The sequence below is a fragment of the Nylanderia fulva genome, unplaced genomic scaffold, assembly GCF_048542155.1.
Source record: "Nylanderia fulva isolate GAGA-0341 unplaced genomic scaffold, ASM4854215v1 Scaffold12, whole genome shotgun sequence".
Taxonomy (NCBI): Eukaryota; Metazoa; Arthropoda; class Insecta; order Hymenoptera; family Formicidae; genus Nylanderia; species Nylanderia fulva.
This window is the reverse complement of record NW_028189409.1, coordinates 5,163,450-5,187,056: the sequence shown is the minus strand read 5'-3', so window position 1 is coordinate 5,187,056 and position 23,607 is coordinate 5,163,450. Positions and strand designations below refer to the sequence as shown.

At 30.7% G+C, this 23,607-nt stretch overlaps 4 protein-coding genes across 7 annotated transcripts; 2 read left to right on the top strand and 2 right to left on the bottom strand.

The window, feature by feature from the left end:
• Positions 1-62: 62 nt before the first annotated feature.
• On the top strand, positions 63-7,106 carry LOC114935317 (actin-binding protein IPP). Its single transcript, XM_029308125.2, has 7 exons — positions 63-388; positions 934-1,462; positions 1,873-2,038; positions 2,409-2,755; positions 2,967-3,313; positions 3,624-3,844; positions 4,228-7,106. Exons 1-7 carry the CDS (start codon positions 319-321, stop codon positions 4,462-4,464), a joined length of 1,917 nt encoding a protein of 638 aa, XP_029163958.1. The 5' UTR covers positions 63-318; the 3' UTR covers positions 4,465-7,106.
• A 715-nt stretch (positions 7,107-7,821) lies between these two features.
• Positions 7,822-11,445, bottom strand: LOC114935237 (U3 small nucleolar RNA-associated protein 6 homolog). The gene is made up of 9 exons (XM_029307987.1): positions 11,209-11,445; positions 10,977-11,103; positions 10,368-10,508; positions 10,112-10,302; positions 9,798-10,034; positions 9,359-9,701; positions 8,805-8,975; positions 8,558-8,732; positions 7,822-8,317 (listed from the first exon to the last, which is right to left on the bottom strand). The coding sequence occupies exons 1-9, from the start codon at positions 11,298-11,300 to the stop codon at positions 7,986-7,988; spliced, it is 1,809 nt and encodes a 602-aa protein (XP_029163820.1). The 5' UTR covers positions 11,301-11,445; the 3' UTR covers positions 7,822-7,985.
• Positions 11,446-11,676: 231 nt separating this feature from the next.
• Positions 11,677-13,659, top strand: LOC114935273 (uncharacterized). Its single transcript, XM_029308048.2, has 3 exons — positions 11,677-11,837; positions 11,994-12,746; positions 13,097-13,659. Exons 2-3 carry the CDS (start codon positions 12,005-12,007, stop codon positions 13,597-13,599), a joined length of 1,245 nt encoding a protein of 414 aa, XP_029163881.2. The 5' UTR covers positions 11,677-11,837; positions 11,994-12,004; the 3' UTR covers positions 13,600-13,659.
• A 943-nt stretch (positions 13,660-14,602) lies between these two features.
• LOC114935291 (uncharacterized) lies at positions 14,603-23,055 on the bottom strand. Of its 4 annotated transcripts, none has more exons than XM_029308096.2 (12): positions 22,735-23,055; positions 20,910-21,346; positions 20,520-20,837; positions 20,156-20,392; positions 19,866-20,075; positions 19,374-19,490; positions 19,141-19,275; positions 18,668-18,916; positions 17,701-17,891; positions 17,014-17,257; positions 16,520-16,716; positions 14,603-16,050 (listed from the first exon to the last, which is right to left on the bottom strand). In XM_029308096.2, exons 2-12 carry the CDS (start codon positions 21,333-21,335, stop codon positions 15,867-15,869), a joined length of 2,508 nt encoding a protein of 835 aa, XP_029163929.2. In that variant the 5' UTR covers positions 21,336-21,346; positions 22,735-23,055; the 3' UTR covers positions 14,603-15,866. The 4 variants fall into 4 exon arrangements, with proteins under 4 accessions (XP_029163929.2, XP_085335569.1, XP_029163927.2 ...); XM_085479443.1 differs by having other exon boundaries at positions 17,701-17,888; XM_029308094.2 differs by lacking the exon at positions 22,735-23,055 and adding an exon at positions 22,406-22,640.
• Between the last annotated feature and the right edge of the window lie 552 nt (positions 23,056-23,607).

Sequence of the window (23,607 nt, the reverse complement as noted above, 5' to 3'; positions counted from 1 at the left end):
TGAATAAAAAATAAGAAATAATAAATCAATTGTATTTATAAAATATTCTCTCTGTATAGACCATAATCGATATGGGGATATTTTTCAGATATTTTTCTATTAGGCAGGGATTTTCTCGCTTCATCGATGCCATCCCTGTCTCAGCTTGCAGCTGATTTCACGTACTTAAATAGGTTATTTGACGTATGTCAAATTTCTGTCGTTGTCGAGAGAAAAATTTGTTTCGGAGTGAACGAAAGTCGTTTCCGAGAAAAAATCTGTTTTGCGTGCGAATAAAAAATATCGAACCTTAAATTCGTCAGAAATGTGGTGGTAGTGATGCGCCTAAAGGGGAAAAATAACACAAAGTCATTCAACAGCGTCTACAGAGTACTTTCTCGTTTATGTCGTGAGTATTTCGTCTTTAATAATTAAATCATCAAGAGTCGAATTATTTATTCGGAAAAAATTTTAGTACAAATATCAAATTAATAAAATATCTCTGTTATTTATCTCTCTTTTTTTTATTTGAAATTTTTGCAATTTTGAAAATCTTAAAATATTCAGTTTAAAGATCTCGGAGTCTTCATATCTTTTTAACTATAATTTAACACATTAAAAAATTACAGTTGCATTTTCAACAAATCCTTACTATTAGACTCATGTTTTTTCATTTTATTTGAATCTTTATTCAGAAATACGTGTTCAGTATACTTTTGTTTGAAAATTATAATAAATTTACTATACATTTATGCTTTTTTAATTGATTAAAATAAAAATCACTTCTTTTTAACTTGGAAATAGAATGTAACTTGAATATTTTAAAAGATTTTTCATTTTTTCAAAACTTGCAATAGATTTTTATGTATTATCAAAGTAAGCTTATTGAAACATCTTTCAAGACATTATATCATCACCAAATCAACATAATTTTTATCATCAAACCTCTTATAGGATCTGTGGATAAAGGACAACTTGATGGTTTCATGGCGGATGGCATGGCGCCGACTTTGAAAACTGGCCACAACTCCAATATAGGTTTTAACAACCAGCAGTCGGTGAAGCAATCATCTGAGGTGTCCAGTGTTGTTTATGCAGTGGGCCACTATCCTCCAAAGCTCTTGCGTAATCTCAATGCGCAGAGATTAAAGAACAAATTCAGCGATGTGGGACTGGTGGCTGGTGACAGGGTCATCAGAGCACACAGATCGGTCTTAGCTGCTGGTAGCGCCTATTTCAACGCCATGTTCACTGTCGGCCTGGTTGAGGATCAGCAGGAGCTAGTGGAGATTCACTCTATCTCCCCTCACATTCTCTCCCAGCTGGTGGACTTTATTTATAGTGGCAATGTGGATATTACTCAGGATAATGTACAGGAGCTATTCGCTGCCGCCGACATGCTAGAATTAGATGATGTAGTGGCTGGTTGTATCAACTATCTCAAACAGCAGCTACATTATTCTAATGCTCTTGGAATTTACAGGTGAAGTTAAAAAAATAGAATCAACAAATTCAGAAAACAGAGAAGGACATCTGTGTCAATTAGATAATAATATTATATGATACAAATTAGAAAAAAAATTGTTTTGCCCAAGAATATTTTGATCTTTATTCTATTCGGCATGACATGTATACATTAAAGTTGTTAGCTATTACATAAATGACTAAAAGTAAAAATATAAATGTTCATAAATAAATATGATAAATTAATTATAATTAATTTAAATTATAATGGCATATTAGTAATGCTGTTACTTTTTTTGAACTTTTCAAATTACTAGGAACTTTTTGCTATTTTTTAAATTAATAATATACAAAAATTAACGAAATATTGTTTCAAGGATAAAAATATAAAAGTTGCATAATAATATTTATCATTGTTGTTGATCGCAGATTTGCAGAAGCACATAACAGACTGGATCTGTTGGAGACTGCCCTACGCTTTATAGAAGTCAATTTTCCTCAAGTCTGTCAGGAGGAAGAATTTCTGGATCTGCCCAAGGAGCATCTCGTTCAGTTTCTTAGTAGCGATTACATTCACATTGATACCGAATGCCAGGTTTGTTATTCCATGATTTTAAGTTAACTTAAATGCATCTTGTATAATTTTGTACAATTTTATCGATTCAAGGAATTAATAAAAGATATCTAGAGATATTTAAAAAATTAACAAGATACAAGAGTGAATTATTTCGAAATAAATTGCTTTTTTTCTTTTCTGCATCTCTATATGTGTATTTGTAAGCTTTGGAATGATAGAGAGAACGTTGAATAAATCCTGACATTAAAGTTTCCGGTTCTAACTCTTGCCATATTGATTTATGACGTCAGAAACGAGAAATATAAATCTCTTTCTTTGCGAGATACGTCGAGATAAATTAGTTTTCTCGTATGTGTATATATATAGTACATTTATCTCTTTTCATTAGGTCTTCCAAGCCGCGTACAATTGGATCGTTCACGACATCCCCGCGCGGAGATGCTATGTATTCGAGATCCTCGGCCACATACGCTTACGATTGTGTTCATTAGCAAGACTAGAGCGTATTATCCTAGAGTGCAAGGACGCGAGTCTTATCGTCGCGCTGCGATCCATACAAAAAGATTTAGTCTCGAATAAAGGTTGCCTGGTGCCTCTTCATGCCCAGCCCCGGGTCTGCGCCAGGAAGAACATCCTGGTGATTGGCGGATCCAAACGGGAACACTCCGCAGACAGCTGGGGCAGAACCGCCGAGAGTACTTACGAAACTATCGAGAAATACGACATATTCACTGGGTATATGATGTCATTTTATCTCTTATTTAAATTCGCTCTCTGACAAATAAATTATTGTTACATGTATATTATATTCCATTCTATTCTTTACATGTCACATTATGTATCAAAGATTTTATTTTTTTCTTATTGATAAATACATGTAAATTTTTTTATTAGATATCTCATTCGAGATTAATATTTCTAATATTTTAAATTAATATTTCTCTAGAGAATGGAGCGAAGTGGCTCCGATTAGCATAGGACGGATTCTCCCTGGAGTGGCTCTACTGGACGGCAAGGTATACGTCGTCGGCGGTGAATTGGAATCTTGCATAATAGCAAATTGTGAATGCTATGATCCTCGCGACAATGTGTGGACTCCGATCGCTTGCATGGAAGAACCTAGATGCGATTTCGGTCTTTGTGCCTTGGACAATTGCTTGTACGCATTCGGCGGATGGGTAGGCGAGGACATCGGCGGCGCCATCGAGATATACGATCCGATCACTAACATGTGGACCCTCGATGGTTATCTCCCGGAACCGCGATTCAGTATGGGCGTCGTCGCGTACGAAGGTAATGCTTTTGTTTCCAATATTTAATAGCATCTTATATTATTATTTATATATCATCTAATAATTAAATTCATAAATATATCTATTATTTCTCAACTGGACAGCATATATAGTTAATATCTTATTCTCCACATGTTTTATATCTTTTATGTTTCATTATATGCATTTTAGTTTAATAACATTAAATAAACAAATTGTTTATATTTAACGTGTTTCTTCAACTATATTAAAGTGTCGAAAAGTCTCAAAAGACAGAAATGTTATATTTTTTTAATTCTGAGAAAAATATATCGCATTCTAATTTTCTGTAGGACTAATCTACATCGTTGGCGGCTGTACTCATAATAGCCGACATCGTCAGGACGTGATGAGTTACAATCCCGTGACCAGAGAATGGAATTACTTGGCGCCAATGCTCACGCCACGTTCACAAATGGGAATCACGATCCTCGACGGATACATGTACGTTGTCGGTGGCACGAGTAAAAATCAGGAAGTCTTAACATCGGTCGAAAGATATTCATTTGAAAAGGTAAAGGCTTCTTCTCTTCAGGGATTTACCCTTCGGCCTTTCATCGATTTTCACACTCAATAAGTCTGTTCTTTTTAGCTGAACTGGCTGCACTAGAGTTGGCTTCGGAGTTTATCTTTTTTATTCCACATTGGAAGTAAAAAAATAAACTCTGAACTAGTACAACCAGTTCAACTAAAAAGATCAAACTTCTTCTTTACTTCACATTGAAAGGAAAAAAGATAAACTCTGAATTAGACCTAATGTAAGGTCTGTTCTTTTCAGCTGAACTGGCTGTATTAGTTCAGAGTTTATCACTTTCCTTCCAACGCGGAGTAAAAAAAATAAACTAGTACAGTCAGTTCAGCCAAAAAGAACAAACCTAATATTGCTTTATATTTCAGAACAAATGGAGTGCCGTTGCTCCCATGAGCATGGGCAGATCTTATCCGGCTGTTGCGGCAGCCGACAGCCGGCTCTACGTCATAGGTGGTGATCAGTCGCAGGAGATCAACTTCTATCGCACGCAAATCACCATCTCGACCGTCGAGTGCTACGATCCTCACACGAACAAATGGCACGAGTGCGCCTCTTTACCATCGAGTAGAGGTGAAGCGACAGCTATTGTCGCGCCTTTCTGATTGACGTGTCTGATTTGCGTGAGTCTGTTTTGTTCGACAAACGTTGAGTTTGTTTCTTCATTTGCTCTTCCAACTTTTTTAATACTTTCTCTCTCGATATTTGCAACTCTCTGCGACGTCCATCTTTACCGAGAGCATCGTATCCATCAGGTAATGGATCACATTCGCTAAAAGAATCTATATAATTTTATTAATTTTTTAAGTCCAATAGAAACCTTCTTAAATTTGGCTCCGTTAATTTGGATATATCGCCATATTTTTATAAACCACTAATTCATTAACTTTTTATATGCAACTGCATAGAAGATACTTATTAATTTGTTTCCTAAAAATTTTTTATTTCTATCGCCGCAGAGGGCTAAAATTAATCAGACTATTGTAGTCTACTGATACATACATTTTTTAAACATTATACTTATGAAATATTATGTATATTTTTTAGATTGTAATTTAAGTTCATTCTAGACGATCTGTAATTCGCGACAAGAAACAAGATGGAAATCTACTTATAATTTTATGTATTACATATATGTATTCTGATATGGATTTCTTACATGTATATATTTCATTTCTAATTTCGCCACGAATTATAAATCGTTTAAAATGGGCTTTTCTGAAAGATTGTTTTTCATAGATATATGATCATTTACTAAGGTATTAAGGAATCTTGAATTCAAAATTTTAATAAATCTGAATTTTGGTATATCTGTAGGATTTAAAAAAAACCAGAATCTAAAAAATTCAACACACAAGAATTTACTTTTATAATTTAAAGATTTTCGATTTTAGAGGATTTAAATGATTCCAGATAGCCGAAATATAAAAATAAGATCTAAACTATAGATTCTCGAAAATTTTTTTATCTAAATCATGTGAGATTTACAATTTAAGATATCTAAAATATAATCAAAATTTTAAAAAACTTAAAATCCTTAATAAAAATTATCTAGATTATATTAGAGACCTAAAAAGATTTATAATGAATTTATTATTTTATTTAACGTAAAAAGAATAAGCAAATATTTTAGACGAAATAATCGTAATTGGAAATACTATACTATAGATCGATTGAATCTAAAATCTTTTTTTATTATTTATTTATGTATTCTGATGTGCAAATGGATTTGAAAATAATAAAAATGTCAAAGATAATGTATGCAAAGGTAATATATAATGTAATGGAAATATATTCAACTACTTTTATTAATTAATGACAAACATTAATCACAATGTGCGTTAGGAAGGACTGAGGACTCTTTATATAATATATAGTCACATACCAAAGTTATCGTAATTTTTAATCGCATTGCTAAAAGTTAACAGCCTGTTAAACTTTATACATGTAAGAAATTAAGATATTTATCCTTGGAGCACGTAAGGGTCTAAAAGTATAAGAATCTTTAAAAGCTCAGAAATTACAGGATCGAAGAATTTTACGATTAATAAATTCGCATAAACACTCAAAAATCGTAAAATTCAGTAAAACGGACTAAAAAAGTAAAATAAAATATCTAACGAATCTTTCTTGCAGAGTATGAATTCTATTATTTTATAGATTATAAATTCTATTTGGTTTAAATTTCTCTTACTTATTTAATATTAAAGTTGAAAACCTGAGGAATAAGTATAATTGCCATTTAGAAGCTATAGATACTTTTAATTTGAATCTAAATAAGAAATATATAGGCATGTACGAATGAAAAAATGTTTCCATCATTCAAAAGTTCTTAGAACTTTTAACCCTTGCTATTTTGAAATTTTGTATCCAAAGATCCAAATTTCAGATAAGTATCTTACATAAAATATGCGATGTTTCTTAATTAACGCGCGCAAAGCTACGCGCCCAAAATGTTTTGTAAAGTTTAAGGCCACGTTTTATAAAACTAATAATCTAAGAATCGAAGAGTGTGTCGTCGCCGACGGTCTTTGTAATTAGTTGTTGATGTAACAATCCAATTTGCCATTATTCGAAATATGATGTTTGGTGCTGCACGAATATATTAGCCGCGGAACGACATTCGATTATTTTCCAATTTTTGGACACGGGATAAATATGAGTGAGATGATGTTGAACAATTAAATTCACCACTAATCTCTAGTTGCTTCAATAAATAATTTCTTAAATTTGTTATCTCCAATTTTTTTACATTGTAAAAAGAAATATAATCGCATATAATTTTTCTTATATTTTCCTTATAAGTGCTTTTGCGATTAATGAACAATAAATATTACGATTGTGTTAGATTGTTATACTTCGAATTTTTTTCTTCTGAAGTATCTTTAATTTGTACTCTAGATTGTTTGATACAGAACTTTAAATAATCAATGCAATGTTCAAAATGATCATGTGACCATAATTCTTATATCTTGAATATCTACTCTCTATCAGAATTATATGATGTGTACGATATATGTATATATAAATGTATAAAGTTAATTTTGTCAATTAATTTATATATATTTCTAAATTAATTAGAAACTTTTAAGACAAGATTAAAACAACACGCATCTCTAGCATGTTTATCCTTCTTAAGTAAGAATCATAAAAACGAAGCTAGAAGATACGAAATGATAAATATACAATAATACAACAACAGTTGATGTATATTTGTAATCGATCAATAAAAATTGCTAAAACCGTTCACATTTCTTCTCCTCGCTTAATAGTTTAAATTTCAATTATTTTTTATAATAGAAAATTCTATTTTTCTACTCTTTCTATATAAAATATGTTTGCTATGATTAAGATACAGTTTTTTTAAAGACAAAAATATTATTTACAACGTAATCTCTTAACATTTACCTTGTTATCTGTAACAAAATCAATCATTACATTATTGGTAATATTCATTAATAAAAATTTTAAAAATTTCATAAAATTGTTCTTTATAAAATCTCAAAGAATTATTTAAAAAATACATTTATACTACAAAAAGAACAATTTATTATCATTTTTATCAATATTTCTTATATTGTTTTATAGGATACCTTTTTAAGTTTTTATTTTATTTTAAGGAATATATTTTAGCAAATAATGTAAATAAAATCTGTGCATATATAAAAAATATCCATAGTACCTAAAATTTTACATATTTTTTTCAACAGCCAATCAGTATTTGTTGTAGAACAAATGTAAAATCTTAAAATTAACTAATTATTACATTTTTGGCAACATCTTTTATTTATAGAATCTTTTTATATTCCACAAAATGGACTCTAAAATGGACTGCATAAATCATTGTACTGTGTTTCTCTTGTATATTCTGTTCCTATAGGAACAAATTCCAGAAGAGAAGGAATATATAAGATGTATGAAGGAATATATAGATGTATTAAATGAGTACACTTTTATAAAAATGTGATGTATGAGGCCGATATATTAAACAGCTGCTTAAATGATATGAACTTGATCAAATTATTAATTACAAATAATATAAGCTAGTGCAGAAACAATTATGGTAATATGTTACATACAAGCACGTATATGTGATATATGCATAACAGTACACGTTAATATCCTATCATTTTATGGCATCATGTTTAGCTGCGATTAAGCTATATTCCGTCATAAAGACGTTTGTTAAACTGCTATCCAACGTCTTGACTGCTCTCCCGTATATCTTGCCGACTTTCTCCGGTTCCCCATACTTCATTTCGAATTTAATATAATCCATCCAGACGGACGCATTGTTAGTTCCGAAAGATTGCGCCGCTAATGAATAAGGACGTCGCATGTGCTTTACCGAAGCTTCTGGCTGTACGTGTTCCAGTGCAGCCATTTTCTTATGAAATTCCAGTGAATTGGGAGGCTGCAGGCGCAGTTGATCGTACGCTTCGCGGGCTGCATGGATGCCTGGAATGAAAATATGGAATAAAAATATAAATATCGCAAAAAGAGTTACATAATAATTAATATATTACAAATTTATATATTATATTAATATAATTATATATTTATATTTTAATTTTATAATAAATATATTTTATAATATATTAATATATTATAACTTTTGTAATATTTTAAAATTCTTCGATAACAAAGGCAACATAAAATAAGAATGTAAAATTATATTAATTTGATTTTTGATAATACCTTTCGTTAGAACAAGCCACTCGAGCCACACCGGTTTAATGTCTCGGGCGATTAGCGGATGCGCTTTTAAAGCCGCTCGAAAACTGCTTTCGGCATCGTCCGAGCTTCGTATTTGAGCGTGTAAAATCCGCATTCTCCACAAAGGTAATGCTTTCTCGTTTAAAATTTCCGTCACCTACAGAATTTTCCAAGTCGTAACAAACGATCATCTGTGCAAGATTGTGTAATTATTCGCAATAATTATTACCTTCGGAAATAAAGCGTCTACTTCTTTCTCTTGACCAGATTGCAACAAATGATTGATTCGCGCGTGCCAAAGAGCAACACTGTTCGGTATAATATCAATCGCTTCGCACAACACATCGTTCAATTTTTTCCTCTCGTTCTCGTCATGTTCCTTGTCACTCAATATATCGATCTATAAATATAATACAATCATTAATTTTAAATATTTATAAGAGAAAAAATAACTACTGCTTCTAAATAAAATAAGCGTTCCTCGAGTAAAATTTCGATCAATATCCTGAGAAGTACTTTAATTTTCAAGTAAAATTTCGACCAATATCCTGAGAAGTACTTTAATTTTGAAGAGTTTCAAGAATGCTTCTAACACCAAAGATATTGAAATAATTATACACAGATAAGGATTATATTTTAAAGAAGCAACATTAATTCAGAAATAAATTTAAGTTGAATTTAATCAAGTTCTGTTTTCTATATATAAAAATTATTAAATTATATAATTAGTCAGATAAATACTATTAAAAAAACGTAAACGCCAAAGTATCTTTGAACACATACCCAGTGTAAATAATGTTTTTCCCTCAACTTTTTTGCTTTATGAGCTTGTGTCAGAGCACTCTTCAATAGTTTTCTCTTGAAATTTGGCAATGATTGCAAATCATGATTGATCTCCAATAAACATTCTATGTACAACGACCACATATCTTCAGTTTTAATTTTTTTCACAGCAGTCTGGTAAACCTTGTTGCAAGATGTGATGCGATCTCTCAGGGAAATCTGTTCAGCATTTTCAATTTCCATTGGTGTATCATTATGGCTTGGCTGAACTAAACCTTGTAATTCACGACGTGCCATTGTATCCCACATTAAAGGTTCATGAGCATATTCCCGAATCATGTCACTATAATTATAGATCAATTGGAATTTTAATTATTACATGTGTAAATTTCTCATATTTGAAAAAAGTTTATATTACAATATATGTATGTACACATACCAAATCATTTTCTTCTGCAATTTTTCCGTGCCATCGTATTCCTTTGCTATGTTAAGCAGCTCTACTATAAATTTTATATCCTTAATACGCTCGAAAGCCTGTTGATATATAAAGTATGTCGTTTTCAATGATGTTGGTATCTCATTGTCATTCACCATTGTCAATGGCAAATTATCTTCCTGATTCTCAGTGTTTTCAGCATTAATGGGGATCACAGTGCGATTTTCCAATTCCAGTCTAAAATTCATAAACATTTTATGCAATTAATAAATTGCAAAAGAAATTATTGATACATACATTTTTATCATACTTACTTAAAAGCATCAACATACAGCAATTGAGAATCGGGATGAATTTGTAAGCCTCTAAGAAGATACTGTCGAGCGCTTTGTTTATTTTTATTCTCTTCCAATTCCCAATATGCTGCTATGTGCCAACATTTTGGCTTATCTCTGTGCACTTGCAACATTCTGCTCAACATCTGGCTGATATTACTATAAGAATGCTAAGCAATGCTTAAGTTACATGAATGTAGCAAAACAAGAAAAATGTATTTATTTTGTTACTTACCACATGCTTACAAAATTTCATATAAGCAATCCAAAATCTTATTTCATCTTGAAATTTAGATATTGCATCTTTATACAAATTATTCATTTTATTAGTTATAACAAAGTCAATGTCCGTCTTCTTCTGGGTAATACCAAATTTCTAAAAAAAAAAAAAAAAAAAGTATCAATATTTGTAAAATGTATGCATATTATTTATAATATACGATATATAAACTATATAATACAATTTATATAATATATAATAAAATGTACAAAACTTTAAATATTACAAAATATATTTAAAATATTCATAAATATCTATACAATCTCTTCTCGAATCTCATCTCTGAGTCATAGTAATATATAAATTTTTTCTGATATTTAATTGATAATTTAAAAATTATACACAATTTCTTTAAAAAAAATTGATAATTAAACTTGAAACAAAAGTCAGACTGTGTTTTAAGACAAACTTTATCTAAATTTTCAATTCAATCTCTTATATCACAAATATATCATATATAAATTTATTGAATTATATATAAAATTCCAAGATTAATTTTGACCGCACTTCTTGACAAAAAATATTTAAATGGAAAGCTCCTTTTAAGGCTTTAAAGCTACTTACATCTCTACGTTGTTTAATCAATTTTAGAAGATCCATTTCATATTGTATGTAACGAAGATAATCCTCCTTACACTTCGTTTGCCGTCGAATTTTATATTCATAGTCATTTAAGATCTTAGCTATATTTCTGAAATGTGATCAACATTTGACGATTGGTGATACTCGTAAATACACTCGTAATATACAATCTATTGGAGACACTTGTAAAATATGTTGAAGATAAAAGACTCACCGAATTTCATTCTTGTTAAAAAGTTTGATCCTTTCCATTTGTTCCAACTCAGGAATCATATCCTGACATCGTTTTTCCACAAATTCTGCCATTTTTCTCGAATTTGTATTTTCTTCGTGCTAACAGATATTATTTTTATCACGAAGAAAACTTGTAAAAAGTCAACGAGATAAAAACGTGAAATGCAAGTATAAAATTCGCAAATCGACGCGTGATGCACTACAAGGACACGAATCATAAAACTACAAGACACGAAACTGACAGGACACGAGACTAATTTATTACACGTTTTCAGTAAGAAATGCACGGCTTCTCTTGATTGGCTGCTATTGAAAGAAATTAGAAATTCCCTATCCAATAACCAATCGCTGCGTCCAAAGAATCCATCATATGACAGATGTATTGTTGCCTATTATATTAATTTTTTATCTAAAGAAGCCGCTCTATTCTCACATAATCTATGGTATAACCAATTTACTTTTTTTATTTCCATCCTGCACGTGAAGCGTGTATCGTGAAATAAATTAAAGAATAATTCAAAAAGAAGTTTACAATATAATTTATTATTTAAGAACGTAGAAACTCAAATCCAGCATCTAAAGAAATTAAAGACTTAGGAATTCAATAATGTAAGCATTAATCGAGAACAGGAAATAAATATCAAAATTAAAGATGTATACAACTATAAAGACAATATATAAATTTAAAAATCAAAGAAGATTCAGAAAATTAGACAAACTTGATTCTAATAAATTTATATAAAATTCTTAATATTTTTTTTCCAGCATATAGAAAAATGACCAGGTATGCAAGAGCGAAAGGATCCAAAGCATCAAATGAGAAATTGCCGAATGAGGCCACACCATGGCATGTAATGAAACAGCAAATAGAGGAAAGTGAGAATAAGAAAGTGTTGGAGAAAAAGAAATCGGCAAAGGAATTATTAAAGGATCGAAATGATACTGACAAAAACGTCGATCACAATTGGGCAGAGTTTAATGATAATAGGTCTAAATCCGATGTAAAGAAACATAAGAAACCAAAGTCAAAGAAAACTCACACGAATTTTGTAGAAGACTCTAAAAATGACGTTATGCCAAACAGTAATAATGTGGAAACAGAAAAGACAAAAGTTGAAGCAATAGATAAATTGGATGAATTTTCTAACAAAATAAATCCAGATGTTAACAGTTCACATTTATTATCTAGCGAAAAAGAATCAAGAATTTCACAAGATTATAGGCATCAAAACTCTTCTATATTAAGTAAACGACAGAAACGGAATCTGAAGAGAAAATTGGAAACAGCTAATGATAAGTCTGAAAGATTTAAAAAAGATACATTTGATAAAAGTGACAAAGTACAAGAAAAGAAAATTAAAGAAAAAGGAGAATACAAGAGGAGGAAATCAAATCCTGGTGTTACAAAAATTATAATTAATGGTGTGGAAACTGAAATTGCTATGTATGATGGGTTTCCTGTAAAGAAGGAAGATGCACAAAGATTGAGAGAACTTAGACAAAAATTGATAATGAAAGGTAAGTGTACATACATTGAGTTAAATATTGTTAATTTGAATTTTGAATGAGAAACTAAGAATTAAAAAAAAAGGACAGTAAAGTACATATATTTAAGAATATATAAAACTCAAGATTTTTCAATTTTAAAAAAATTGACCAGAAGTAGCATAACACCTTTGTCATATAAATCAATTACTTACATTTTTCTTTATATATTTTTATCAAATTTTTCAAGCAAGAAAGCACTAAAAATTCTAATGTAAGGATTCAAATAAATCTCACAAAATCTAAATTTAATAAACCAACTTTTTGCAATATGTCATTAAATAAGTATGAAAATAAAATAATATCTTATTTTTTATTGTCAGGTATACCAAAACCTGAAGTGGATATGGCAATGAAACTGGAAAGACGCAGGGCTGAGAAAGCCTTAACGCGTATTAAGAAACAACTCTGCTTTAACTGTCGCAAATCTGGACACAATCTATCGGATTGTCCTGAGCTTGACCACGACGAGGCCTGCACTGGCATTTGCTTCAAATGTGGCTCAACAGAGCACACTCACTTTGAATGCAAAGTTAACAAGGACTCTACTTATAGATATGCTAAATGCTTCATCTGCCGCGAGCAGGGACACATTGCTGTAGAATGTCCTGATAATCCGAAAGGAATTTATCCCCATGGTGGTTGCTGCAAGATTTGCGGAGCCGTGACACATTTAAAAAAAGATTGCCCTGACTTGGTGAAGGGAAAAGAAGACACTGCCATTACTGTGCAAAAGATGGGCGATTCTGCCATAGAATCTCTGCAAGAAGATGTAAAGAAGAATAATGAGGACAATAAATTGCCAAAAAAGATTATCAAATTTTAATATTATATTTTTATAATATATTATGTGATATCTTTAAATATACAATATCTGCACATAAATTTATAATTTTATCTTTTTCATTGATAAAAAATTTGTTAAAAAAATATATATATTTTTAATTAATTTTCTACTTTCAAAGAAAGTATTTATTATTATTATTATTATATTATTTCATGCACACTTAAAGAAATGAAATTCTTTATTTTGAAAAAAAGTTTGTAATTAAAATGCATAGTGTAAATATGTGGTAAATATGGTTTGTAAATATGTGTGTGCTTTTACAATACAACAAATTTTATATATTGTTATACATTATGTAAACATATATATATATATATATATATTATATATAATTAATCTAAAATATATATATGTTAGATAAAAATGTGTGTAATATATAATATATATCATTATATATATATATTATATGTATTAAATTTAATATATGTAATATATTCTTTATTATAACAAAATTTTATAATGTATTATAAAATACTTCTGAAAAATTCATATATTATTTGTATTATTTATATGTATTTTTCAGAAATATTTGAAACATTATAAAAATAACAAAAATTTGAAAACAAGAAATATCAATATATTTTTAGTTATTTGTTTCTTGAAATCCGCGATTGAAATTGCTCGAATTCAAGAATGACGCGCTTTACGTAAGAGCAATTGGCTAATAATCAATAAGTATAAAAAAATTTGTGTTAATTTAAAAAATTTGAAAAAACGATTGACCCACTTATATATGCATCATCTCTAAAATAATATAATATATAAATATATAATTAAAATTCACAGAGAATTATTCATTATAAACGTTTTAATCATAACATTTTAATTGAAGAAATACATACATGTACATATGATACATAGTTTTGTATGTTTTTTTTAGAATCCAAAAGAATAGTTATACGATCAAATGTCATCGATAGCCTAACGTGTTCTAATCGTTAAAAACTACAGATGAATATGAAATTTTAAGAAAATATCAAAATGAATAATAAAATTCTTTATATTTTTCTCATACATAATATCAAGTATATTTTTACATGCTAAATAAAATTATTTGATACTTATAATTAATGTGTCACTAAAATATCTACTACTCATAAACAAGCTGCATATTGTAGATGTATGTAATATATGTAATAAAGGCTTTTTAATATACAATCACAGAAACAGGAAAAGCCGATAAGATTCTAAGTTACATATATGTTTTTCATATATCTTGATTAATATATTTATTTATATTCTTGAAATATTTATATATTTGTACTATTATTAATCCAGATATAATGCAACGATTGTAACTTAAGCTCTTATAGGTCCTTGCTTTCTCTGTAATTAAATATGTTGTGAAAAAGAAGGTGCAGATAAAATTTCTACCATAATCATTTTAAATTTGCCTCCTATATATAAATATTTATATATATATATATTATTTTGCAAATATAACGAATTATTTCTAAAAATATATGACATGTAATCGATAAATTCATAAGATAAATTCACAAAATGTTTTTATTCTCTCTTGATATATATTTTTACTATGACACTGTGTGAACTTATTAAGCGCTAATGCTGATTACGTAATTGTACTACTAGGCGAATATATGGTGCTATCGCTTTTTTCCAATACATGACATAATGTCTGAAAAATATGATTTTAAGAAAAGAACTCTTGATTAACTAATTGCAAGTGCTTTTTCATTTAGAATTATAAAAAAATACAATGTTGAAAAATATTCATTCTTAAGCTGACTTGATTATGTATTATATATCTATAATTTTTGAATTGCGAATTTTTCTTCCATATTATTTTACACGAATTTTACATCCTTCTATATTATTTTATACGAATTTTACACGAGCCGCGCACAGTTTAGCAGAAGATTTAAAATACAACAAAATTATTTTTCTATCATATGTATGTAATGTCATTTTTCTTTCAGATAAAAATTAAAGAAAGCGATTCGCCTTTTCTTAAGTAGCCTACATTATCTTCAGAATGATTCATTATTTAAAAGTTCACACACAGAGTTATTTTTTTGTGATTTTTCCTCAAAAAGTATTTAACAGATCATTTGAAGATCGCAAATATTTCCAAAGCTTTTGCTTGGTGAAGACCATCTCGTATCTTGTGTGATAGCGTCTTTGGTAACAACACTCATATTGTACTATCTCTTTATTTTCTATCCAATTCCCATAAACAATAGCGACGAACGAAAATTGCAATACAAACCACGCGAATACACCTGCTAGGTAGCTTCAGCTTTATGCGCTGATTCGATTATTTCCTTTAAGCATCGACCGAACTCCTCGATAATCAGACGCTGCGACGTCTCGTCGTCGAGCATATTTCGTTCTGCTTCTTCTGCTTGCGCCATTAAACATTGGCATGTTATTTCTACCACCTTATCAGTTAAAAAGTTGAATGGCTGTCTGTAATAAGCAAGAAATGGATATACATATTATGTACAAAATTCAAAGAAATGTATATCAAGCAAATATATATTTTAATAATTTTTATTTCATCAGTTTATTCTATGTATTTTATAAATTTTATTTTATTAATTTTTTTCTATTGTTAAAAGAGTTTGAATAATTTATTTACTCCTTTTAAAATTTCTGATTGTTTATACATTGCATCTATGGAAAATTATAAAGTATCAGAGGCAAAAAAAAGCAAATAATTTTTTGTTCAAACTTATCAAAGAACAAATAATAATAAACATTGATTAAATGTTTGACTAAATTTTGTTAATTGAGGGGAGGGGAAAGGGGAATTCGTGCAGAATTGTAATTTATTTTCTAATAAGTAACAATTAAAAAAAAATTTTAACATTCTTAGTTTGAATTTTCAAAAAAAATTATAAAATGAATGTTTAAAAATTACATTTGTCATACAAACCTTGTACCAGTATTGGATGATGCTGGAGGTCTGAAAGCCATCTCCGACAACTGTAACTGTGCTTTATTTAAGCTAAGCTGAGTTGTTCTGACTTCGGTCGTTTCTGTTAAATCTTTTAAAGATTTTTTCTCCAATATTTGATCTTCGAGATTACGACAGCCTATACATTTACAATTACCAGAGCATGGAATTTTTGCCTAAAAAATATAGAAAATAGAGTTAGATTTTTTATATGTAAAAAACAGATACTTAAGAGCTATTAAAAAATATCAAATATTATATCAATATTTAAATAATTAATATTCTTACTAAATTAGTAATTGCTGGACTTACATTATTTATGCATTAATTTGAAATGAAATGTAAAAATGCAGTGAAAAAGAAAAGATTAATTATTTGCATTTTGTAAAGCTATCTGCATTGATGGAGTAGAAAAAAATAAAAACGTATACAAACTTAATTGCTAGACGACATGGACAATATGTTGAAAATACCTCGTAACATTCACAATAACTTTTAAGACAACCGCTACGTTTGCAGTTGCAGCCTTTGTTGTGTCTTCTTATATCGTCACCAGTTTCACGACCTTTTCCAATTTTAGGGCGAAAGGCGTTAGGATTGCGTTCCAGGCAGGATTTAATCGCGCGCTGCCTCTCCTCCTCGTTCCCAAGATTATTCGAGCAATTGTTGCAATTACACATGTGACAGAACTCACCATTCGCAAAACAATCGCAATAGCTGCAACAGAAAGATTATTCGCGATTTTAAAATCAAATACTAAATAAATTATACTTATGGATTAAAACATAAGAAGTTGCAATTAATTCGATTAAAAGTTATTCTTCTGATAGATATATAATTTTTCAATTTTGTAACATATTTACTTTAATTAATACTTTATGCTTTAATCATTCTTTCCATAAAGAATATTACATATATTGTACAAATACTTTTAAAAAGATGTTTCAAATTGTCATGTATCATGCTGATAACAAAGGAATGTGATGAAATCCAAAGCCTACTATATATATAAAATATTTATGAATACACATGTAGTCAAGTAAAAACAAACTATTCAATAAAAAATAATTTGTAAAACAATTTGAGAAATTGTAAAAAATCTTGGTTATCATAAAATTTTTAAATATTTTGTAGAACTTATGCTCCAACAAATTACTTACAGTTTAAGACACTGTGATTTAGTACAATTGCATGGTTTTCTTGGCCTAATACCATTTGGTTCGACAGTACTATAAGTGGGTCTTTGAGAATTTTTTCCATCAATCACACAGAGAGTCGCCGTAGAGCTTTGTGAACTTCCTAGAAGACCAGGCGACGTTTGGGACTTCAATTTTGCATCCTCTGTTGACTGCTTTAACAAAAAACATAAATATATTTGATATATACATAAATACAAATTTTTAGACTGTTTTACAAATCAGGAAAATATGTGCACGTATGAAATAATATACATTTACAGATAATTAATAATGTAATTTCACTAAATTATTAAATATATTTTATCACTGTTATAAACGAAGACCATCGATTAAAGATTTTTAAATACTTTTCTACAATATTTACCAAAGAACATTTTTATTTAAAACCAAAAACATTTAAAACTAAAATAATATTTGTAATATTAGATTATATTTAAAGTTCTTAAGATTTTCTTATATAAAGCATCATCTGTGAGTTATATTTTATGTAAAATTTAAAAAATTAAATTAAAGATTTCTCTTTTTACGTTTTTTTAGAATCTCCTTTACGTTTTTTTAGAATCTCTTGTATTTTAGTTTTACTTATTTTTTTTATATAGAAGTATCAATTTTTTAATATTCTAATACTTGGATATAATTGGATAGAATTACTTGAATTTTGTACAAATGTAATATCATAGAAGTTTTAATTAATGCAACATTTGGTATAGAGAAATGATTGTGCTATATTAAGTAATAATCAAGATAATCCCTTTTCAATTTTCTTCGCTCTACCTCTAACAGCACAGCATGTCTGAAAGATGTTCAGAAGACATCCAAAAGACATCCAGAAGATATTTTACATCCTCTAAACGTCTTTCAGACATGTGTGCTGTTAGAATATCCTTAAAGTAAACTGGATAATAAAGAATATAAATGGATATCAAACCTGTTGCTGAATATATTGAGCAGGAAGAACGACGATGTTCCCAACGCTTGGATTAGCTGAAAGGACTGCTTGTCCCGACGCTAATTGGCTCAATGCTGATGCGGGAATCGCTACTGCACTCTTCGACTGATTGCCAACAGCTGCCGCAGCAGCAGCCGCAGGTATGAGTAATTTTTGGCTACCACTGGTCAACGTTGCCTTCGGCGCAACGGTTCTCAGAGATTGATTGCCAGTATTTAACGGCACAACCTAGATAAAGATAGAAAAATTCATTTATGATATACAGTTTGAATGTATTGCTATTATAATACTTTGTAGTGTATTGCCTCTTCAATATTATAATAAGTTCTAATATTTGTTACATGTTATATAGTTATTATAACAGAAAGAAAACATTTTTCATTATAAAGAAATATGTAGAATACAGATATAAGATTTTTTTTTGTCTTTTGCTCAAAATTGAGTTCTCGTACCTTTACAATCTGCTGTTGATTTCCTACTTTCTGGCTGATACCTACAGTCTGAAGAGTCGTAGAAGGTTTTGATTTGCTTACAGTAACGACATTAGTAGTTCCTGTTGAAGTACTGACTAATCTTACATATTGCACCTAAAAAGAAACAATATTTTTAAATGTGCACATTAGAAATAAAATCAATAGATAAAATATAATTATAGATATTATAGATAAAATATAAAGGCATATACTTGTCTTCCAGGCATCTGAATTTGATGTACTTGATTTGATCCAGTTACAATGTTCTGGTTAGCAGGTATTCTAATCACTTGCCCGCTTCCAAGTACAGTACCAGGTTTCAAAGAACTCTAAAAAAATAATGATTTTAATAAAAATTTTTATTAATTTTGTTTAGAAAAGTCCAAGATTGTTAATGTCATTATATAAATTAGTATTGTTCAAGCAATTTTTTGTAAAGCTTAGAGTTAATTGCCAATATTTAATTGAAAACCAAAATCAAAACTACTTTCACAGAGAGCAATAGTACTATGTATACATATTTTAAGGGTCTCTTGTAGCACAAATATCAATATTCAATAGCTCGTATCATTTTTAATAATATTAATTTCAAATATAATACTTGATAAAAAATATCACATCTATTTTTTATATAATTATTGTCAAAATGGAAATCAGAATTGAAAGTAAACGTATTGAAATAAAATTGCAAATAATCTTTCAACCTGTCTAATGATGACTTTTTGTGGACTTTGCTGTACAGATGACTTGGATGAAAGAAACGTAGATTGTTGACTCGAGGATTTCGCCTGAATACTTGTAACTGGTGCAGGTAGGATTTTCGTCGGAATTGACTTTGCAGTATTGCTAGGTACTATGGTCACCTTCGATGGTTGAGATGTAGAGGACTGTAGCAATTTATTTAATATCATACCCTTTGAAAAGAAGAAACTTGTTATTGCATGATCTAAATATTCTTTTAAGTTGCTTTGTATAGCACAAAAATATAACACACCTGCTTCTGCGAGGTCGATGGTAAAATGTGTTGCACCTTGTTAGTAGAAAATATACCCATTTGTTGGGCCTGTGCTAACGTTATAGTTTTTGTTGGACTTGTTATGCTATAACTAGAAGAGCTATTATTGAGGAATTTAATTCCTGATGTCGGCTGATTTTCACTTTGAGAACTTGTAATGAGAACTTGAGTGCCTGGTTGTGGCTGATTTCCCGTCAATATCATCTTTGTAAATACCTGCAAAATTTATCAAAAAATAATTATAAATTTATCTTCAGATTTCACAAAAGATAATATCTATAGAATAGTGGTCTAATATAATTTTTTTCATTTATGAAGATCGCGACTCCAACATATATCTTACATTACGTCCTTGTTGGACACTCTGTGTTGCTCGTTTCGACGTTGGCTGTGTTATCTTGAGATTTTGCATGTTACTAATTGTGATGTTTCCTGAAGCACTGGTCGTTGCGATAGACTTAGTAGACGAAGTCGATCTTAATTGAACAACACTCCCGTCCGTAGATTTGCCGCTGATGAGAGTCTGAGCTAAAGACTGCAGCTGTTCGGCCGAAGCTGTTGGCGGATGCGATATCTTCAGTATTTGACTGGCACCCTGTCCGCTCGCAGGCGATACTATCATAATCGATTGACTCTGCGTAGTTTGGACACTCGATTTTACCTAAAAATAAACTAACATGAGCATATATCGCATACCAGTAATATCGTTACCAGTAATTGCGAAAGTTGTTACCTGGACGGCCGACACGGGCACTTTCTGTAAAGTAGGCTTCGTTTGAAATACGACATTCTGGTTACTCTGATTACTCTGATTACTCTGATTACTCTGGCTACTCTGATTACTCTGACTGGCCGTTGTGTAAATGTGCTCGGCCTGCACTTGTTCGGAGATCTCGGTCATCTCCACATCAGGTACTGTCGTTTCAGTCTCATCAACGTTTTGCTCGATCCGGTCATCAGCCGCAGTCATAACTTCATCAGCATTCATGCATTCGAGTTCTGCTTGAATATTCGCAAAGTCGTCGAAGTCATTCGACGTATACTGCTCACTGCTGTTGGACAAGCTTAGTGCGCTGAGGTCATTGTCACCCAGTGTACGTGAGTCCAAACCTAGAGGCTCCACCAAGGCCCTTGTATTCTGTCCTTTATTAGTGGACATGACGATGATCCCTGATTGAAACATTGGCATTATTAAAAATAATCAAGACAAATTTTTGAAAGTTTACTTATAACATATGCTTATGTAATTCATTCATTTTGTTTACTTGGAATCTTATATAAAAAATTGGAAGAAACATTCTATAATAAAGAAAAGGATATTTCGTCAACAAATTAAGATTATTCTCTTTTTAGGAAAATTTTAACAAAGCTGCCCTAAATTACATTTAGTGAAAAAACAGTTAGAAATATAGAATATGAATCTAATTAGAATAATGCATTTATTTTTGTCTAATTTTAAATGTATATATTATTCCTATAATTTGTAATATTAAAAATAAACTGTATAAGTGCACAAGTAATCATTCTTCTGCGATAAAAAAATAAAATTGTTAAAAAATAGAGAAAACTTTATTATCATAAAATAATGCAAATGTAGAAAGACACTGACTAATATTGTAATAAATATAATTAAATTATAATTAAATAATAATCATTCTCAGGGTGTATGCATACACATACCTATCTCTATAATCCTACACAATAATCTGATATAAAGTCAAAAAAGTAGATTTATCCTTTACACATAATTACACAGAGAACTCGTAATATTTATTAACATAAATATTGAAAACATGTAAAAAATCGATATCGATAATAAATAGCCAAGAGTTATAAACCTCCTATCAAAGGTGTGCACACATAATCCCCAATGATAGTTTAGATCACTTGCATTTCGATTGTCGTAATATTGTAACTTCCAAACAACAAACCAACGTTCCTCTCAGTACCTAATTACGAATTTCGAGCGAAAAGAAATGCATTCCAAATTCGACAGTCGCATATTTTCGAAAAGTCGCGGGTGGTGACGAAACATTCGTGCGCTCGAGCCGAGTGAAGTTCGACGCGAGGTTCGAGAAATTCGAACGGGATTCGAATGCGGCAAAAGAAAGCGAGGAAACACAAGTTCGAAGCGCGAAACGTCCCGCTTCGGGGAACATCAGCGCCATTTACATATACACGGTAGGAGAACGCGCCATTTTTGCGGAGCGAATTTTCAAGCGCACTCACCGTGAATTCCAAGGATTCGCCGTGCCGGGGGTCGCGCGAGCCCCAACAGGAAGGGATCGAGTCCCGAACACGGGGGATCCGTCCGAAGGACGAAGGAAAGTTCTCCGGAGAGCGAGACGGCGGGAAGTTGGAATAATAAACGCGACGAACATAACCTCAAAAAAGGTGGAGTTGGCGGAGAGGAATAGCGACGAGGAGCTCCGAGACGCCCCGGCTCGAAGCCACCCTCCTCCCTCCCGACTCAACCTTCGTTCGATCGAGCGCGCCGAGGAGGCTACGGGATAATAAAGCGGCTCGGCAATTATTCTCGTGTACCACCATGTACGTACCTGCGTGTTCCTTCGATAGCTCGAATTGTTCAAAATCACGCGCTCACCATTGCTGGCCCACAGTGCACCGCTCGGTCGGCCGCGTCCGAATAATTGCGTCCGTGGAAAAACGACGATCTCGCGGCGATCACCGAGGGCGAGTACGACGCCCGGATACGCTCGATTTCCCGTTAATCGAACGTGATACCGTATCGAGGGGATTATCGCGGGACGTATTGGCGCGAACGCGACGCGATTTGTCGACGCACTTTGCGAATCGCGAGTGACATTTCTCGCGCTTACGCGGGCGAAGATTGAACGAGATTGAAAGCAGAGTACGAGAGCGGAAACTACCCTCGTGTTCTCATGGAAAGCTACTTGGTGTGGCGCTGTTCGACGGAGAAACGGAGAATGAGCAAGCAAAATGGCGGCGCGCGCGCGCGCGATTTCAATTGATGTATTTTAATCATTTATGATTTTTTTAACCAGCATCACTGGTGCTTATATTATTAATTGCTTAAAACAATTTTATATTTATTAAAATATAATAAAGCACTTTCCGAGTACATACTTTAATTATAAAATATGTTTCTGTTAAGTTATTTAAATTAAAATTGAGATATACAAATATATATATATACATATATAAAATACAGATTAAAAAATTAGTTTGAAAATTATTTATTTTCCATTTTATTTAATTAATTTATAAAAAAAATTAAAATTTATATAGTTTAAAAAGTTAAGTAAATATTTTATTATATGAGAAAGTTAAAAAAACATCGTTTATTATAAATATATATTACACACACTTTCAAGATTAACAAATCCAAATCAGAAATATTGAATTTGTGTGAGAAATGTAAATTGAAAGAAATAGGGAATTTCTAAAGT

Excerpts from the sequence above, each read along its gene's own strand:
- LOC114935273 (XM_029308048.2), top strand. The coding sequence starts at position 12,005 with ATGACCAGGTATGCAAGAGCGAAAGGATCCAAAGCATCAAATGAGAAA. Across the intron at positions 12,747-13,096 it reads ACAAAAATTGATAATGAAAG|GTATACCAAAACCTGAAGTG; the intron begins GTAAGTGTACAT and ends TTTTATTGTCAG.
- LOC114935237 (XM_029307987.1), bottom strand. The coding sequence starts at position 11,300 with ATGGCAGAATTTGTGGAAAAACGATGTCAGGATATGATTCCTGAGTTG. Across the intron at positions 11,104-11,208 it reads TTTAACAAGAATGAAATTCG|AAATATAGCTAAGATCTTAA; the intron begins GTGAGTCTTTTA and ends ATCACATTTCAG. Across the intron at positions 8,318-8,557 it reads GTGGCTTGTTCTAACGAAAG|GCATCCATGCAGCCCGCGAA; the intron begins GTATTATCAAAA and ends TTTTCATTCCAG.
- LOC114935291 (XM_029308096.2), bottom strand. The coding sequence starts at position 21,335 with ATGTCCACTAATAAAGGACAGAATACAAGGGCCTTGGTGGAGCCTCTA. Across the intron at positions 17,892-18,667 it reads CTCAATATATTCAGCAACAG|CAGTCAACAGAGGATGCAAA; the intron begins GTTTGATATCCA and ends TTTTTGTTAAAG. Across the intron at positions 16,717-17,013 it reads GTTATTGTGAATGTTACGAG|GCAAAAATTCCATGCTCTGG; the intron begins GTATTTTCAACA and ends TATATTTTTTAG.
- LOC114935317 (XM_029308125.2), top strand. The coding sequence starts at position 319 with ATGCGCCTAAAGGGGAAAAATAACACAAAGTCATTCAACAGCGTCTAC. Across the intron at positions 389-933 it reads AGTACTTTCTCGTTTATGTC|GATCTGTGGATAAAGGACAA; the intron begins GTGAGTATTTCG and ends AACCTCTTATAG. Across the intron at positions 3,314-3,623 it reads GGGCGTCGTCGCGTACGAAG|GACTAATCTACATCGTTGGC; the intron begins GTAATGCTTTTG and ends AATTTTCTGTAG.